The 20,198-nt window shown below is 36.9% G+C and overlaps 1 protein-coding gene across 4 annotated transcripts in view; it reads right to left on the bottom strand.

Moving 5' to 3' along the window:
- Nucleotides 1-20,198, bottom strand: part of ROBO2 (roundabout guidance receptor 2) — a 435,570-nt gene that overhangs the window by 80,024 nt on the left and 335,348 nt on the right. For all 4 annotated transcript variants that reach the window (XM_069024393.1, XM_069024409.1, XM_069024402.1 and 1 more), the window contains 6 exons: nucleotides 18,158-18,329; nucleotides 11,998-12,203; nucleotides 7,791-7,872; nucleotides 6,923-7,088; nucleotides 5,120-5,286; nucleotides 1,167-1,288 (listed from right to left, as the gene is read on the bottom strand). In XM_069024393.1, the coding sequence (XP_068880494.1) occupies nucleotides 1,167-1,288; nucleotides 5,120-5,286; nucleotides 6,923-7,088; nucleotides 7,791-7,872; nucleotides 11,998-12,203; nucleotides 18,158-18,329 (915 nt within the window). The remainder of the gene's footprint in view (nucleotides 1-1,166; nucleotides 1,289-5,119; nucleotides 5,287-6,922; nucleotides 7,089-7,790; nucleotides 7,873-11,997; nucleotides 12,204-18,157; nucleotides 18,330-20,198) is intronic.

Here is a 20,198-nt window from a genome sequence, read left to right as displayed (position 1 = left end):
AAGCCATCCTGCATGTTGACATCATCAATGGCAAAATGCAGTGACATATAATCTAAATAATTTTCCATGAAAGACAAATTTGTGGGTTTCTCTATTTATTCTAATCTTTACCCTGACCACTGAAATCTATCAGAATATGGATGGTGCATAAGCCCCTATAAATATGGCTGAGTTGAGCAAAAACAACAGTAATCCTTATAATACACAATCTATCTCCACACTTCTTATCTCCTCTTGTGTAATCCCCTGCACACATTAAGCTCTTAGCAATACGACATGTAGAGGAAAAACCCTGAGCATTGTGAATGCCCCCTTAGCAGAATTCATCCTGCAGAATACAACTGTTTTGGTGCTGTGCAGGGCAGTTTTTCTCTCACTCTTCTACTCACGGCTCTCCTTCCTCTGGGCTGATGCCCCAAGAGCAAAGCACTCTCTTCTGGTGTGCAGTGCCCTGAGAATTCTCTTCTACTCTTACAAATCCTTTCCATCAAGCCTCAGGAAGGGAAACAGAACAATTTGAAAGCCAAACACTGTATTAGAAATTCTACCCAGTGATTTGACCCCTCAAATAGAGATGTTGTTAAGCACTGCCCAAAAGACTCTGGTCTTCTCTAATGAAAGGATTTCCACTCATTGTGGGTAAGGCTTGTGCTGGAAAACCAGATGATACACAGTGGATCAGGCACTAGCACCACGTGCTTCTGACTTCACTACAAGTGCCCTATAGGAAAGAGATTTTTGGGTCACTAAATAATAGGGTATTGTCAGAGGTTACCATGATTTGAAGCAGAAAGTACTTTTTCACACAGCAATTTCTTGCTGATGTTTAACTTCGATTATTTTTTGATATGCAGCATAATGAATCCATAGATCAATTATCCTTTAAGCATACTCATTTTTATAATGTTTTTCTAGCTGAACAGCTAACTTGTTTTGAGCAGAAGACTGAAGACATTGAACCTGCCTGATTTGAAAGAGAAAATACCATTTTCACACACACACACACACACACACTCTGCTGTATGTTAGATTGTCAGAGCATTCATATTGGGGTCAGGACTGGATCTTTTCTGGATGGTAAAACACTAAAGGAATAAATAGGCAAAATAGGCAGACTGAAAGTACTGTTAAAAGTACTGTTAAGGTAACAACAGCAGAAGCTTTACCGTCCAGGTGACTTGCACTGTCGTGGGTGTCAGCACAACAGGATTATGCAGCCGTACAATGACATCTCCCAGTTCTTTCTGGACTTGCCTGTGATCCACACCTTGTGCTGGAGGGCTGATATCTGCCAGGCACATACAAGAAAGCATTACTTTAATGAGAAGAGCTATATATGGCATCAATAAAAATTACTGAGTAGCCTAATGACCTGATTTGAACATCCTTTATAGCACTGTTTTTAAAAAAATACTGCACTAAGGTTTAAACACAAACTCAAACAAATACCAAATAATGCAAACAAACCATTCACCTCTAGCCACTTAGGAAATAATGAAATATAAATATGTTTAAAGGAGTATTCTGACTAGATGGCAAAGTTTTCTCAGCTCTGGTAAGTGATGAGAGTGATGCAACGTTCACCAGTTCCAAAGTACTCAGATAATAATAATGCTGCCCAGATGTCTGGAACCAAATTGGCTCGTACAATTGAAGAAAATTAACAGTGTTTTTTTGTTTTGTTAGAGTACACATAACATTAAGTCATTATATGTTTCCAAACTTTCACCAAGCTTCCCCTCCCCAAATGCCATGCACACAAGAAACCAAAGACTAAAACCAGCATTTTCCTCTGCAAAGCAAATTTTCAATTTACAGACATAGCTAATGAAATCAAGTGCAAACACAAAAAAAAAAAAAAAAAAAAAAAAGATTTAATTTAGGAAGCCAAACTGATTCTCATCCAGTAAAAGGCCAACAAAAACAATCTACCACAAAAATTTTCTCTTCAAGATTATGTGCCCTTCAAAGTGTGTGGGGGAATTGTTTCTTCTCGTCAGAATCCGATTATAGAGATATTCAGGAAGGCCAGATAAATGATGGTCATGCCTGTCTAGGCATCTCTGAATTCTGGCTGGTTTTCCCTTGGGATTCAATAGTCAAAGACAGTTCCTCATTTTTTGGATCCATATCATGTCTTTGTGAAAAAAATACATACATCAAAGTTTTTTCCCCTTCTGATGGACTTAGATATGGGAATAGTCATCATGGGATTTCTTTTTGTCTTCTAAATGCTATTTAAAAGAAATAATAGTTGCCTTAAAAATGAAACATTTCAATACAATATCTGAGTTTTAATCACGTGTCTCCAGATCTTGAAAGTAAGTAGTTTTTGATGATCCATAATTCGCATTTATAATTCTAGATTGTTATGGGTTCTGAGTCACCAATAAACAATATTGCCACAGGCTTCTATTGATATCCAAGTTAAAATGGCTCCATGGACCTCCAAAGGGAATATAATCCAAATATGAGGGTCAGTGAAGGTACTTGTCTAGCAAATGATGTTTATTTGAAGCAGCCAGGAAACGGAGATATTATAAAATAAAACTGCAACTCAGGCTGATCTAAAGGATGATTTTATGCTTCTATCCACAAAAAGCTATGATCCTTGGCACAATAAACATACAGCTATCCATGGCTACATTTTAAGTTATTCTGTGGTATACAACCAACAAAGTACCTGTATTCCCTCAGAGGAAAAGACATTTCCACATAGTAGTTTGTGTGAACAGCATTTAATCTTTTTAAGGGGACATATGTCTAGAAGTAACAGAATAACATGGACTAATAACAACAAGAAATGAATGCCAAGATGTATGTGTGGAATTCGATTTTCTGGTATATACTCTTGAAAACATACACACATGTGATGCTCCCAGTGTAATGTCATTTTCACGTGATTAGGAGGCTGCTGGTGGAAAAGCAGTTGAGCTATCTCCAAGGCTATCATTAAGTATTGGAATAATGGAATCATGATTCAAGCAAAACTGGTTCAAGAAGCTACATCCTGATCACAATTAAATTGGTTAGATATTTTCTCTAACCCCTCTTTTATCAACTTTCAGTGAATATACTATTATTTGTTATTAATTTAGATTTCAGGGATAGAAATATATATACAGTTTTTTGAAAGTGTTTTTTCAGGATATAGTTTCATCTATAAATAATCCCACAAGAAATTGACTCCTTCATTAGAGTAGTTACTGATTTCTCTGTCCTTATTTCACGTAAGTCATATTAGGCAAACCTTTTGAAAGTACCTGATTATCTACTTGCAGTTCACTGGTGAAAATTTACATGAAATCTTATTACTTCTATTTGCTATACTGAATACCAGGATGTTAAATGTTCAGCTATTAAAGCTACCACAGACACCTGTTGCAAATTATTATTATATAGCACTGCTACAGCTGCTTTGTTACTTCTCCGTGGCCACTCTGAATAGGCTTTCCACCGTGTGTCAGTTTCTTCTGTGAGCCTGAATTGAATTCAGGCATAATTAGAAATCACATCAAAACATTATGTTAATTTTCAATTGATTTTATGATTTAATTCTATTAAACTGCAGGCTTGCAAAGAAGCTATAAATCCTGTACATGTCTCAGTGTGCTTGACTGCTAAACAGCTTCTGGAAATGGAAGCTGCAACACATGCTGTAGCTAATTAAAAGACATGTTTTTACTGAAATCAAATTGCTTGTCAGTATGTCAGATAAAAAGTCTATACTTGACACTCAAATGACAAACAAAGTTGTTTTTTTTAGCTAGGTGATAAGTTATGCAGACTAAAAGGCTGTTGCAATGAAAAGCATGAGTCACCCTCTAATAATGGGAAAATAAGAAAGAAGGAAACTTGTGATACTCCATGGATAGTCAGGCCATGAAATCCTGCACAACTCACTCTTCCAGCTTTTGAGAAGGCAGTTCTGTTTTTCATTTTCCAGCCATGATTACTACTTTGAGGGTGTAACTATTCAGGACAGAGTTATTCAGGACTAGGCTGGCATAAGGGAGACTGCACAGTTATGTGATAAAGAAATACCACCCTACTCTAGTTTATCTCTTTCTATCCAGCAAAGGACCCAAACAACTTCCAACACACATGCTGGAGACTGACTCAGGATCTGCTCTCCATGGGCACCTTTAGATCTTCAGAGACAGAAGTCTCTGAATAAGAATAGACAGAGATAGAGGATTTAATTTTAAATTAACTGTGACAGGAGCTATTACTTTGGATTAAAAAAATTATGATTCCAAAGAATTATGAATTCCTGTATTATGACATGTGTAACACAGAACTACACTCTTGAATTAAGTATTCAAGCAATGCCTTGTCAAAGCCAAAAAAATCCATGCTGTGAAGGGAAATCTGCTTGTGGCAGTCATATTCAGTTGAGCTTGATGCAGTAACTGATTCAATAGCAATGGAGGATCACAGCTACCAAACCTATCACCACCCTACAAATGAGGGATTTCACTTCAGCCTTCCCTCTTGGTTTATGCAATGGATTAATATAAAGAATTCAGAAATGCAGGTAAATAAATAGAAGGCCCGTACCCTTCCCAGAATAACTTCAATATATTCTTAGCATGCACATGCCTTAATTTACATGAATTCTCTGCCTAAATGTTGGCTCAGATTAATCAACACTCTATGGATACGTTGTGCATTTCTTTTGATTAAAACACATTCTAAACATGTTGTCTGCCTATTATAAACAGTTTTTATCACAGCGTATCCCTATTACACTAATGGAGAGGAAGAAAGCACATGGAGAGAAAAGATACTGAGGAGAGGAGGGTATTCGGAGTGCTTTTCAGAAAAGCTTGGCTAACTCACATTGCTTTCAATAGAAACCAGGAGCAAATCGAGCCTAAGTGAACTGCAAACCAAAAGGTCTACACTGTAAAAAGGATTAAGGACGTAACCTTTCTCTCCTAAGCCCCAGACTGATGCAGCAAACATTGGACTACTTTTATTTTTATTGGTTAAGCTCAAATAATGATTCCTTCAGGGAGTGTGCTAAAGCCAAATGGCCGGACTGACCTATCAGTCAACACTCAGTTCCTTCTTTCTGTTTCAGCTGAAGCACATAAGCCTTAAATCTCCCCCTCACCTTGAGTTCGGACAGGATCTGACATAGGGCTGGGGTCACTCAGCCCCTGAGAGTTGATGGCTCTGACCATGAACAGGTAGATGGTGTTGGGGCGCAGGCCTCTCACAGTGTACAGGGTGCTCTTCACGTGGTTGGCCACTGTCTGCCAGCTATTGCTCACAGACTGACTGCAACGAGAAGAGTGTGGAAGTTTATGAACTAATGCAGAGAAAAATAAGGAAGTGAAAGGACCTATTTCATAACCCTGGATCGACTCAAAATACAGAAAAAAGCAGTAAAAGCGGGGTGAAATTAAAACTATTTGTTTCAGTTAACTCATTGAGATGGGCTAAAAAACATAATGCAGCTGTCAAAAGTATTTCTCTTTGCAATATAAGTAAAACTTTTTGCTATTTCTCTAAAATAAATACCTGCAAAAGGAAAGGGTAGGAAACTGTACAGTAAATTTGAGTTATAAACAGGCTACTCTTGAACAAAAGCCTTAGAAAGGAAAGTTTTCTTAAAATAATAATTTTCTACACTGTTAAGTAAACGATGCCAGTAAACTGTCATTGGAAGAAAAGAATTCTCCTTGAACTAAATGCACACTCAAAAAAATTTTTGAAAACATACTTTGAAATAGAGGAAAGTATATGAATATTTTTTCTGTCATTACATTTTCAATTCAATATTATTATAATTAAACTACCATCCACCATATGAAAAGATATCATATGTGATTGCTAAAACAACTTTTAATGAAAATGTCTGGTTTTTGTAAAAGTTTTTGATGGGATGCCATTAAAGCTTATCTAGGGTGAAACATCAGAGAAGTTTAAAGAGAACATTTTATTTTACTGTGGTTTGTTGTATAGCATTGATAAAAAAAATCTTTAAATATATTAAAAGGAAAAAGGAAAGCCACAAGGTTTATGTTGTTTCAAATGCTTCATTCCTACAATGCAGAAAGAATAAGTTCTAGAACAAAACCAACAAACTGCAAATACAGTACTGTTCCTTACATATAGCATTTGAGCTAAAACTTGCATGCATATGATTATGACAAATTCTTGCATGAATTTTAACTTAGAGATGAATTGAAGTATTTGTCATTTTTTCAATATCTGTATTAAGGAACACATTTAAGAAAGTGCAGATTTTTAAGCTGAAATGTGTTCTAGAGATACATGTCAGAGTATGGCCCATAAACAAACTTGCTAAATTGGAGCCCAAGAGTTCTTTTGTACCCCTACTTTGTGGAAGGGTGCACCTCAAATGTTTTCAGCCTCCTGAAAATTTATCCTGCAGGTTGCAGGATAAAATCTTAAATGAACACTAGTCTTCTCAGTTAGAAGTTTTCAGCCATCTAAAACACTAAAAAATAGAAATTTAAAGCACTTTGACTCCTTAATAGGTACTTCTTTAACAAGAGCAGGAATTAAAGTTTGCAAAGAGGCCTAAGGATTACCCATTTATTTTCATATTATCTGTACTACGATAGTCAAGAACCTGCAGCATTCCCACAGGAAACTCTCACTGATCATCAATGTTAAGAGAAAAGTAACAAATAATTACTGCATTGCTGTTATATTCCTGTTGACCTGAAGAAATAGTTAGATATGCTACAATTAATCACTTCAAAAAGAGTGATAAATTACAAAAAAATCAATGTAAAGAATGTGAATCAATGCCTTCTGTGGAGTTGAGTCATTTAATGAGCTTCTAATGATATGTGTAGAGTCCAAAAGAACACCACAAAACCCTGGTACCAGGGCTTAAGCAAATTAGAAAGAAAGGAGCTGGAAAGTGGTATAATTCACATACCTAAAAGCCTCAATGATATATGCACTAGCTGGTAGGCTTCCAGGGGTCCCTGGCTGCCAGGACAGGGTGACACTGTTCTTAGTAACATCAGTGACCTGAGGTTTGGATGGTGGCCCAGGGAGGTCATTTATATCATAATTTTTACTGACTGTTGCTCCACCAGATTCTGTGAAGGGCAAATACAAAACAATTACTTTTTATCCTTGGTTATATAATTTGATCAAAGTAGAAGATTAAAATGAAAAACATGGCAAACATCTGCAAAATCAGCATAACGGATGTTCTTAATCTGTAAAGAACTAAGTCAACAATTGCATTACTACCACGTGGTTTTGGATGAAGAGCTATCATCCTTTAAGTACCTCAGGAAAGAAAAAAAATGCAAAATTCAAAAGACTATATAGAAATATAAAAAAACCAAACCAAACCAAAAACACAAAAAGAAAGAATAACGAAAAAGCCCAGCCTGCTAAAATGTACATAAAATACCAAAAAACTCCGCTGTTGAGAAAGTTCCTGTATCCAAATTGACTGCACAGAGTCTCACAGAGTACTCACAGAGAGCACTTTGAATTTTCTTGCCCAGCCAACTACTGGATAAATCCACATTTTATTAATAGTCCTGTTAGAAGAATTAAAGCATACTGCTGTCACTGGACACAAACATGAATATTTTTGTGATGTCTATGGGCAGTATAACACAATGGCAGTGAAACACAAGGTATGTGAAGGAACGCAGCCTTCTCACCCAAAACTTCTCCATGTCAAGCCTAGAAGTCCTAGAACAGATGATTTGACTCAGAGTGCTGTCATATGGTCTACACTTTCCTCATGCACCAAGTGGAACACATCCCTGGGCATTGCTTACCTGTCACCTCCAGCACAGCACTCCAGGACGTCTCCCCACTGGAACTTGTAGCAACACAAGTGTAAGTCCCAGTATCAGACAGCTGGAGAGAAAAAGGGCATAAGGGTAGCTTTAACAACCTTTTAGAATCACCTAAGTTTACTTGAATTTTCTTCTTCTAAATGTTCCTTGCTAAGAAGGACTTAGCCTACATTTTACACCAGATTAGAAGGCACCAGATATTTTCAATCAATCATTTAATGGGGGCTTGCTTTTAGAGAACTATAATGAGATTACTTGCTTCTAATACTTTACTAATTCTAATTTTCATATTGTTAATGGTACTTTAAATGCTCCAGAATGGAGGTTCTTGACAGTTTCAGTGTTTGCATTGGTTACAGCAAATGCAGGTGAAATCAGGTAACAATATAACAATTAACCACTTAGAGGGTAAAATCTCAGCATTCATTATCCCATGATGACCCAGAGGTCCAGTTTCCAGTGCCAGGAAGGATGTAACATCACCTCAGACTCTTATGACAGATGAAGTAATTTCTATACACTCCACATAGAAATGCTGCTGAGACTTAACAGTGGTTGTCTCTACACAGACAGTCCTCCAAGTAATTTCCAAACAGCAACATTAAATTAGATTCTGCACCATGCTTACCTTTCTCCCGTTTCACATGGGATTTTAGTTCAGGCTTGCAAGACCCTTTGGTAGCAAAAAAAATGCACTTGTATAAAACTATTGTGATTCCCTTGTCCAATTCCAAATTTTTCAATTTATTTTAAATTGATATTCAATGAATTTAAATATTCAATATTTTAAATTTATTTGGGGAAACTGCTTTGAATTAGATTGCCAATAATCTCACTGCTGTATAAACTGTCCTACTAGCAAATTTTCCAAGCCTCTTCCTATTCCCTATTTAAATTTAAAATAAAGATTTCTGAGTCAGGAACTAGTGAAGACTACAGTGACTGATGGAAAATGGTAACTTTACAAAGCACAAAATATACGGAGGGGCTCTCCTTCCACTACGCATAAAGCACGGTAATCTGGAAGTGGAAGCAGAAAAGGGAGAGTGCTGACTCTAGAGATCAAGAAGAATTTCATTCACCATCACATGACTTGATGGAAAGAGAACTGCATCCAAGAAGCTTTATTGGACTTTAAGGAATTGTAATGGGTTTTCTGTTAAATGCAGATTGGCACTATAGCATATGTCCTTATACGTCACTCTTCAAGGAGAATGTCAAGGCAAAAAAAGCAGGATGTTCTTTAGATTACTTATTGATATATACTTTAATTGATTTTTAGCTTTGTCATGTAGGAATTTTGTTGCTATTTTCCTTCAGATACAGAGACTGCAGTATACCATTCTTAAGAGAGGAAGCAACTCATTAATGCCAGCTCAATTTTCTGAATGAGCATAACTTGCATTTCAGGAGATGGTTTTTTGTGTGAAATAAAAGCAATAATGAAAACCCCTCTGACAATGGCTCAAAGACTCGAAATATAGCAGTGCTGCTAATGAAATGAGAAAGACTCCTGAAAGGAGAGATTTTCCAGAGGAGAGAGCCTTGTAGCATTCTGAAGCAGTGCTTTATTTTGCTTCCTCTGAGATTTTATTAAATATATAATTCTTCATTACATGATAATGGGGAATATTTCTCAAGGCTATAGTTCTCAACTTCATTTGTGTACTACTGTGACAGATGGTGTATGGCATACTCAATGAGGTATCTGGTGTACACAACAGAGTAACTTGCAGAAGGCAAACAGCACACAAAGCAAGCTGGAGATGCACTGCTTCTTGCAAGTTATGGCAAATTATCTAACTTCCAGGCTGTGGATGGATTAGATACAGACTTAGTGTGTTGGTAATTCAATCATTTTTACTTTTTTTGTGCTATGGAAAAAAAAAAACAAACTACAGGGGAGGTAAAAGGAAAAATCTTTACTATTCAGTAAAATAAAGTTTTGTTCCTTAGTTAATGCAGGTGTCTAATCCTGGTGTGGCACATTTCTACAGCAGAAGGGAGTTTTCCATCAGTGTTGATCTGTCTGAAGGGGTACTGAGTGACATAGGTGAGTTTTTAGTTGTCTTCCTCAGGGCAACTGAGAGATTGGCTCATCAGAAAAATCTCTGTGTTCATGTTATGACTCTGTCCATGTTATGTGACTGTTGAAGGCTCATGAATCATTTGATTGTGCTGTCACAGAAATAGCAGAAAAGGATCAGAGAATGGTTTGTGTTGGAAAGGAAGGATCCTCTCATTCCAACCCCCCTGCCATGGTTGCTCAAAGTTCCAGCCAACCTGGCCTTTAACAGGGATGGGGAATCCACAAATTCTCTGGGAACCCTGTTCCAGTGCCTCACCACCCTCACAGTAAAGATTTCTTCCTGATACCTACTCTAAATCTACCCTCAGCCAGAAAGCAGAGGACATGTGGGTGGCAATTATTAATTATTTTGAACTTGGGTGTATAAGCGTACTTGGACATCTTTGTGGCCCTTCTTTCCCTTAGGAAGTGGTGCTAGTCCTTGTTTACCTAGACCTGAGAGAAAAGTTAAACATTCCTCCTTTAAATCCATATTTAATTCATAAAATTTGCAAGACACAGGAGAAAACTGGTGTTTATGGTTCTGTGTAGTTTTTGTTCGTAAATTGGAGTCAAACAAACAGTGCACATCACTGCTATAGAGGTGTTTCTAAAAAATGCCTTTCTGAGCCTTTAAGGAAAATTGGTTACCAGTGAATGAGCCACTTAAGGATCAATAAAAGCCTCATGTCTTTCAGAACCATACTCACTACTAATACTGTTTTCTTCTCCTCTTGCAAGCAATTTTTTTTCCTGTAGTTTACAGACACAGCCTCTAATGGTGAGATTAATGCGCTGGCACGATTCAGAACCAATTTCATTGTTTGCATAGCAGCATGCAGACAGGTATCCCAAGAGCTTCTGCCTCGTGGACACTCCACAGAAGCCCATCATCAATGCCTGAAAGTTTGTTTGAAATCACTAAGCTTCCACCTTTAATTGCTGCTTTCTAACACTACTGGGGAATCTTGACTATTCAAGCGCACTCTTTAATCCAGCTCTACAGGAAAAATGCATTAACCTTCATGGCCTAAACCTGCCTTCAGCTCAGGAAGGAAGGATAAATTGTTTACTCAAGGAAAGCTAGCATAAATTTTTTAATAAATACCATTTTGTTCCAAGGAAGTTCACAAATCATCTACAATCACTGATGAGATGGTATCAAAAATAAAACTGCTCTTTACGTCTTGTCATTAGTAGCTATGTTTATTGACATTTTTTTGGATGGCAAAATTAAGTGCAGACATTTCTGCTGACTAAATTAAATGGTTTGTGAAATTATCTTCAAGTTCTTGACAAATAAGTACATATAACTTACTATTTTTCCATATGCACGCTTGTCCAAATACACACAAACAAACACACACATTTATCTTTGAACAGGGAAAAATTAAAAGCCAAAAAAGAGATTAGTGATGCAATATTTATCAACAACATATGACATTATCCTATTTGGAGTATTATGGGATACTGTATTATCTCATGTGTAAAAATGTAAATATTACAATAAGTATTTCATTTTTAATAGAAATCCTTCCGCACATGACTGCATGTATGCTACAGCATTCTTTGTCTTTTCCCATTTGCAGCTTGGTGGAACATTTCCAGGAAGCATAACACTGGAATAAATCAGCCAGCTCAGGACTGATGAGTTGTTGATGGAGAAAGCACATAGTCAAACCCTGATGAGCTCCACATCACCTGCTAGCACAAGTACTTGGAAAATTATGATCAGGTGTTGCCCAGAAACTGCTCTTAAGTTTTGACAGAGAGGCCAATGGCTTCAGGGTAAGACCAACAGAAAAGATAAGGAAGGACTGCCCTTTTATACTTCTGTCTACCCCCAACACGTGTTGTATTGCAACGTACATAAGCTTTTAAATATCAATTCTGTTTTTAGGGAATTCTCATAGACATATGTGAAGTCAGTTTTGCTCTTCTTTCCCCTGCCCTTTCCTACACAATGTCAAAGAATGGATGGTGACTTGATGAGAATTGCATAGTAAAAAAGACAACTTTGAAGACAACAGGAGGTGGCAGAGCTGCCTGAGGCACACACCAAGAGCTCCAAACCGGCCCCGCAGAACCCGTCACGCTCGCTGTGCTGCCATTACTCACCCGCAGCGCTTTGATCTGGAGCGTCCCCTGGTCCTGGATGGATGTTCGAGGGTCCCGGCCCAGGAAGGTGAACCCCTCCTTTAGCCAGCTGATGACAGGGAGGGGGTCTCCGGTGGCCTTGCACTTGAGCAGAGCTGTGCCATCCACTGCCAGGGTCTGGTTGATGGGGCCCTGGAGGATGATGGGCGGAGGCCGATCTGTCAGGACTAAAAAGTGGCACAGGCATTGGCATCCACTCCTTTAACATCCTCTGCTGCTGCTGTGAGCCCTATTCTGCCACACAGGACCAATTTTGAGAGGCTGCTTGAAGTCAGCCTCTAAGAGGCTAAAAACATTCTTTTCGGAGGAGCCATAGATAGAGGTTAGCAATTACCTGGCATATATGAAAAGCATTTTAGTAAGAGTTTTATTTCACCACTGCGAGATAACATGTAGATAGAAAAATATCTGTTAGCAAAGATCATCAGACTTGTTTGTTTAACACAGGATGAAAATTAAGACCTTGATTCAGAAAAGAATTGAAGTTCATCACTTTTCTTCCAGTTTGGGAAGGCACTTAAAGCACACCTTTGATGTCACATCAAAATGTGCTCAATTGCTTACCAAATTTATGGTCTAAAAAAGAAAATCTGATGAGTTAAAAGTGAAACACCATAGCTGTTCTAGCCTGGGCACCAACCACATCCTCCTTTGCTACTCTACCTGCAAGTTTTCATCAGCAAAAAATATCTAAGGGTATACAAAACATTTTCATAATCTGAGGGATCTAAATGACTGTACCGCTCTTTCCAGTGGAGAAAAGCTCAAACTCAATCACACAATTTAACAGCTTACTTATCAAAACATTTCATCACCTTTTAAAGCCATGAACTCCTAATTTTTTTCCCTGATAATTTACATCTGCATGCTTGCAATACTGATTAAAGGACCCTGCAACCAGTGAGCGAGTGCATGGCTGCATATAAGCCTCATTCCCTGACCAGTGGGATATCTTGAAGATGAGGTAAAATGCTCATGTTCATTTTTCTTGAAAGACAATTTTTTCCTAAACAATTCTGTTGTTGAACCTGAGCCATCTGTTAAGCAACAAAATATAACCTTTATTTCTAAAGAATGTTTTTATACACATTGAATGTGAAATACTTGAATATAAACAAGGCTAGGACTCCTGCATAAAATTTGTATAACAGAACTGAGAACTCTTTTTTCTTTAAATGTAATTTTATATATTTACCAGCCACACTGCTGCTGTTTTAAATCTTTGAACAACTGAGCTATTGTGTGATTGGTGTTAAATATTGTAGCAGGCAGGATTACCTTCTAAACTGGTGCAAGTTAGACTGCCTCTGCTGATGTCAATTGAGTTTGAATCATTTATTCTAGCAGAGAATCTGTTTACTATAGTCCATACACAACACCTGACTCTAACAGTGAAGTGAAAACAAATTATTATGAAGCAATATGGTTTCTGTTGTACTTGAGCTGTTTGAGATGCAAACCTCTGGAACTGTCAACAGATGCAAAGTGCTTCCATTATGCTATTTGATAAATAAAACATGGATATGTTAGTGGTACATTTTATGCCTAAAATAATTGTTTCTGAAATTTTAATGTTGCAAAAATACTACCACCTTTTTTGTTAACAAGACTCAGAAAGAACAGAATCATTAATATTATCAGAATCACACCTTGGAGTGTGAGCTCACCACATTCATTGAAACTGAAAGTGAAAATAGAAAGCCAATACATATTTTGAAACTGAAAATAGAAAGCCAACGCAGATTATTTCTCAACATCAAATGTGAAAGCTATTTTGGAAATTCTGAAATATCACCCACTGAACCCAGAGACAGGACAGGAAACACGATATAACAAGAAAAATGTAATGCGTTTTCACCTTGATACAAAATTTTTGATCTCATTATGGTTCCTTACGACTACACAGTTCAGTCATTTGGTAAAATAAAAATTGATCTCAGCTCACATGTACTATCAGGGTAGCTGCAGCCTGAGTATATTTAAATTAAAATTTAGCTGTGCAAGTTATCCTTTAGATTTAAGGTAAACCAGCAAATTCCAGTATTCTAGGTAGCTAAAAATTAAGGAAGAATAACTATTTAAGTTGCTAGCTATTCCACTGCAATTATTTGCTCACCTAAGTGTCTCATATGTGTAGCAATGTAGCTTTTTCAAAACCTACTGCATTACAGATATTGTTCTTTCACATGTAATTAGGTTTTTTTTTTTTTTTTTTTTACAGCCCAAATGAGGAGCTCATAATCCTTTAAATAGCTCTGATCAATAGTGTAATTGAAAGCCTCCTGGCCAGAAGGAATCTTCCTTTTCAAGGATGTTATGGGTGAAAGACCACTACAGGTTTCCATGACACTAAGGCTAAAGGTTAAATGAACACTTAGGGTTTCCACTGATCTGTGAACGGCTGTATTGTCTTCACAACTACGACTTGTAAATCTTCTCGAAAACCTGTGTGTTTGTATTCCTGCTGCTTAGGTCTCCTCATTAGTAAGGATCCAAAACTTGGTTAGAGTTTAAAACAAGATATATATTAGAAGCATTCTGAAGAAGAGAGTGCAACTGAAAAATAGCCACAAAATGGTGTGGGGATTATTAGTTGCTTTTAAAATATTTTAATTACTTTTTTTTTTTAATTTACATAGTTTCATAGTTTTCTCCTAGCTGGAAACTTCTACATCTGTTCCACAAAAACATTTTGTGTACCTACAAACATATTTGCATGGTAAAACAGAAGTTGATGTCAAAATTAATTTAATTTTAAAAAAGGTTTTGAAACTATTTGCCAGTATCCATATTCTGGTAACTGAAAAATTAACACATTCCTTTTGTGTTAAAATGCATCTTAATTTTGGAGTGGATTATAGAAAAACAACAAATTATATTTGTTCATGAACATTTTATTCACTAAAAATGCAATTTGCATCAACTGAAACTATTTAAATTTGGGGGGATTGTGGTAAAGTTACAATGGAAATTAAAATAAGAGAAAGACAAAATGAAGTCTTTACTTTGGCACTTACAAAATCAAAATTTCAAAAAATTGTCCTGGTGAATTAATAGGTAAAATCAGACCCAAGTAAGGAAATTCACATGATGAACACTCATGATAGGGCAGGGTGCTCTCTGAAAGGTGGAAAAGCAGAGACCAATCCCTCATCTGACTTTATTTTTGGTGGAAGAGCTTCACAGGAAGTTGTGAAGTTGTTCTGGGTTTCTCCTGTTTGAAACTGTCACACTTGCTAAAGAACATGTAATATATGTTGGATGAGGGCTAAGAGTCATGGTGGCCAGATTTGCAGACAAGTAAACTGTGAAACATTTATTAATAAATTTTAATACTTATTGAGGAGAAATTAAAATCTCCAAAATATTCTGCACATGACTGACAAATACTAACACAAGACTAATTGGAAACTATTCCTTGTATGTTGAGAACAGACAGAGATGGAAGCACTTGGTTTATTTGCATGATCTGTCATTTTAAGATTGTGAGCTGCATATTCATTTCTTGGGTTTGAAAGGATTGCTAAGATTGTTCAATTTTTAAAATGATTTTGCTTTTCCAGATGTGCATTAGACAGTGAATTACATGATAGCCTTTCAAGAAAATACAAGATTTGAATTTCAAATATGCTGAAGGCTCTTAGCACAGTCCGTAATCAGCAAAATTATCACTCAACTCAGCACATTTCATCACAGCTAGTAATCTCTTCTCATGTGAACACTTGAGTTAAAAATATTTCCAGTAAAGACTTGTAAGTGCAAAGATGTAACAACTGAAACACTGCTATATATGGTATAATTAAGCACTTGTTTTTCTGCACATGACATGTTTTCATTCTGTATTGGAACTTCAATTGGATCTAAATTACTCTGGATCAAACAAAAATGTGTTCAAAATGAAAAAGATGGCTCGCCACTATTATTAAATCATTAACCAAACAGAAAAATTCTGGGCTAGGAAGTAAAACTGAAATCACCAGCCAAAAACTAGAACACTAATGCTTAAGCATATAGCTAGCACGCACAGTGTTTATCCCTTATTATATTCTTAAAACTATTAAATTAGATTTCCCTACTGATAAAAGTCATTAGCTCCCATAACTTCTGCTCAGCATCAACCAAAACAGATTATTTTGACATTTATGGTTAACTTCCTAACTAAAAGCAATTAAAAAAAATATCTGTGATCTAATGGTTCATTTATTCACATAATCTCAGCTCCACACTGTTGTTTTGGCACTTTTCTCCTGACCTCACCTGCCCTTTGACTCCGGGATGAAATGGTATTTCTATAAAGCAATCTTGTGTTATTTCATAATGATTGTGCTGACAGTGGGTTCTGGAAAGCATTTGAGGAAGGCAGGCCTTGCACTCCTTGAGCAGCAGAGCCACCAGCTAATGCTTTCTCGAGCAATGTGCAATGCACGCTGCCTTTAATCAGAATTAACCGGAGATGAGCCTGCATTTCAGCAGGGACACTCTCCCTTGGCTTGTTAAACAAACTAATGAAAATTCCAAAGAGATCAATTAGGATTTATTTTTTCCCCCACACAAGAAATAGATAAAGATAGACCAAAGCCCTTGGCTGTCAAAAGGAAGAATTTCTCATCACTAGCATCCTTGAACCTGATTTGATCCACTCGGTGCCTGTTGCTGTAAATCTGTGCAGCATCAGCAGGTGTGACCATTTAACAGCTCAGTGTCCTCCCAGGCAATGTTTCTGTGTTCTATTTATTCCAATCACAGTCATGGCCCTGAAACAGGCAGCACTATGGACAGATATTAAAAAATATTGCCTTTCCATTCCTTTTAAATGACCTTTTAATCTACATTTAAATTTGAATTGAATGAAAATTCATCATTTTGTCATAGGCCATGAGAGAAAGGACTTAAAGACACTGCAAAGCAAAGCCAAGTCTTTAGCCTCCAGAAACTACAGAAAAGCAATGTGTTTGAAAAGATGCAAGGATAAGGCAGAAATTATTTCCCCTTGTCATAAAAATATAGGCAGCTTTTGGAAAACAAAGAAAAGGCATCAAATTAATGCTCAAACCTCTATAACATGAGCCTGAACCTCTCTACCTGTCACTTGTGATGAATATGCTCTTGTGAAAAGGCAGATTATTCAAAATTAGACATCTTTTCAAACTTTCATGGTGTAGGCAGGTCTCTAAGGGAACAGTAAAAGTAGACCTCTGCATATAACAACAGTTTTAATGGCAAAAATTCATCAAAGTCTGTCAGGAGATATTTAATGTGTCAGTTAAGATAAGGAATAATGATGCTGGGGAATGCCACAGTCTCTGAGTATAAGAGGAATTCTCTTGTTTTCTTCACTAACATTAAAGGATGCAAACTGCCTTCTATCCACAATAGGATGAAGAGGGATATCAACAGGATTCCTGACACATGAAAAGGATTCATGTTTGTAGATGGGAAACCTCAAGGCAGGATGAATTTCAAACCCAAAAATTTGAAATGAAAAGCACCAAGACAGAGCACGTAGTGCTTTTCCTTTCCTGAAAACTCTTCTCTACTTATGGATTTTCATGACTTTTTTCACACTTATCTCTACTGAGGCATTCTTAGAACACAGCTCTGAGGTAGGTGCCTTATTCATGGAGGGACTAACGGGCTACACGTTTTAGGCATTCTAAACTAACACCACCACCTTCAGAGCAACTCTTGATTTAATTGAGCTAAGGACACATCCCCTACTTGTCTAAGATAGGACTGAAGACTGCTGGGAATGGAGATACATGTTTTTGCACTCCAATTCACTGCTTTAATCACAAACCTATTAATTCTCCTTTTTTTTTTTTCCCAGTCCTATCTTAGCTCTAGCAAACCAAGCAGCTTCATTTCTCACCGAAATTACTCTAAGCTGGTTTGTCCTTTTTTTTCCAGTGTTAACAAACCTCCAGAAAGCAAGCAAGAGGCAAACTAGACTTTGATGTCTTTTTTACTCCATAGACAAATACAGAGATCTTTTCTCACTTTACTGCCTATAGAAAATTGTCCATTTACTTGTATGATTTATGTGGTCTCATATGCTTTTTTTTTACACTGTTTTTAAAGTATTTTTGACAGGAAAAAACAGTAGGAATTTCTAACAGCTCACCATCAGTAACCTCCAGCTGAGCCTTTGCTAAAATGCTTCCAGCAACCGTCAGTGCTTGACAAATGTAGTAGCCTGCATCAGACCTCTGAATGTTGGTAATGGTGAGGTCTCCGGTGGGTGACACGGAATATCTGCTGTTGGGCTGCAGAGGCTGGTTTGGGAAGAGTAGGTTCTGCAAAGACAATTCATCTCACATCAATTCAAAACACAAAAGCACCACTTTTCCTTCAGCTACAGAGACAATGATTTTTCCTTAAAAGTACTATAAATAATCAAGGAGAAGAAGTAAGTGTGGTTCTGACTTTATGAACACATAGAGCTGCTTTTCCTGCCTTGGGCAACTCAGAGTTTAAATTAGAAACAGCCTTTTGACAGCACACAGTGCTGTGTTCTGACTGGGGTGCAGGCAAGGAGACATTTTCCACAATCACACTTGAGCAATTTATATTTATGACACATTTGTCTTCATTCTGAATGTAATTGTAATAATATACTTGGCTATCAAACCAGAAGGACAAAACACTACAGTAAACACTAGAAAACTAGCAGAAAGCATTGAATCCTGGAGACCTGAGGGAGCAGAGCACTATTGTTTGGCTGTGAACATGTTCTGAGAAAAGGAGAAAGTAAGAGCATGGCACATAAGTAAAGCTGTGAAGAAGACAGGAGCATGTCATAAAGTAGGAGAAGCTGGCAGAGCATGAGAGTTTAAAGGAGAAGTAAAAGGAAATTAAAACTGTGATACACCGAAGGAGAAGTGCAGTGTAGAGCCTGGGGGGTGAAGAGAAAGGGTATTAATCTGATGTGGAAATCATCAGAGAGAAAAAAATAATTGCACGTAGGATAAGGTATCAGTTAGCACAAAACAGGGGGATTAGTTTTTGCCTTTGGGCTGGATTGGAGAAAAGAGATGTCAATAATAATAATGGGAAAGGCTCTAGTAGCCATTGCATATGATGAAGGACTGAATGAATCAATACTACAGACCCAAAAAGGTTCTAGTGGTGAGAGCTGTTTTTCCGAGGAAAAAGTTACACCCTCTGGCACAGCTCTTGTGAATAGGTAAGAATAGGAATAGGAAGGCAATGTGAAGAGAAAGGTCAGCAGCATTGCCCAATGAGACAGAAACCAGAACAGCTTGAAAAATAATTAAACAGTAATTCCAGTAAAACAGGGTCTGGATTTTATGTCAACTCAACAAGCCTCTATGAAAAATACAGTTGTTTGCATCAGGAATTCCCCAAAACACTGTTACCATGCTGTGATAAGCTCTCATTCATTACTGCAGCTCTGTCTAGCTCTGCTGTGCTTTCTAATGATGACTCCTTACTAACTTTTAAGCTTGTCTGTACAGACTAAAAATAAAATCTAAAAGGGTAGAGTAGGGTATTAAATGAATTTTCTGCAGATATGTTTCTTCTAAAGCAGACCTTGATGGTTTGCAAAAATTATTTGGAACTGATAAGAAACAAACTGCTTAAGAAACAAGTAACAATTCAAATAAGAAACAAATTCTACTTTTAAGTGGATTAAAACACCTTTATCTCTATGGTTTTGACAGCTAAAGGAAAGAGATATGCTTTAAATAAGATCCAACATTCCAAGTATCCTTATAATTGTATTAACCTATTGGGTTACTTGTCACACTAGGCTTTTCTCTTATCCGCTTTCAATGGAAATGTTTAAGAAATTTATAACAGCAAATTTTTCCTCAAAAATCAATATGCATCCAGTAAACATGTCAGATCCAATAGGAAAAAAAAGTGTTAAAATTCTGAAACAATTTTAGGCTACAGGACTAAGTGGGTCTCAAATAATTGCCCTGTTTTCTGAACTGCCTTGAAACTTTCAGAATACTTCTGCCTGGCACAGATACCTACTGGACAAGGGTATTATGAAAACTTCAGTAAATATTATGAAAAAGAGGAGAAATTTGACATGGCTGATCTTGACTTCATTTATCACTCATTATGGAAAGTACAAAAAGAAGCACAGTGTAAAAGGCAGTGCAAGGATTAAGCTCTTAATTCTTAAAATAGTC

Source organism: Aphelocoma coerulescens, chromosome 1 (genome assembly GCF_041296385.1).
Source record: "Aphelocoma coerulescens isolate FSJ_1873_10779 chromosome 1, UR_Acoe_1.0, whole genome shotgun sequence".
NCBI lineage: Eukaryota > Metazoa > Chordata > Aves > Passeriformes > Corvidae > Aphelocoma > Aphelocoma coerulescens.
The sequence above is the reverse complement of the archived record's forward strand: the minus strand, read 5'-3'. Positions and strand labels throughout refer to the sequence as shown.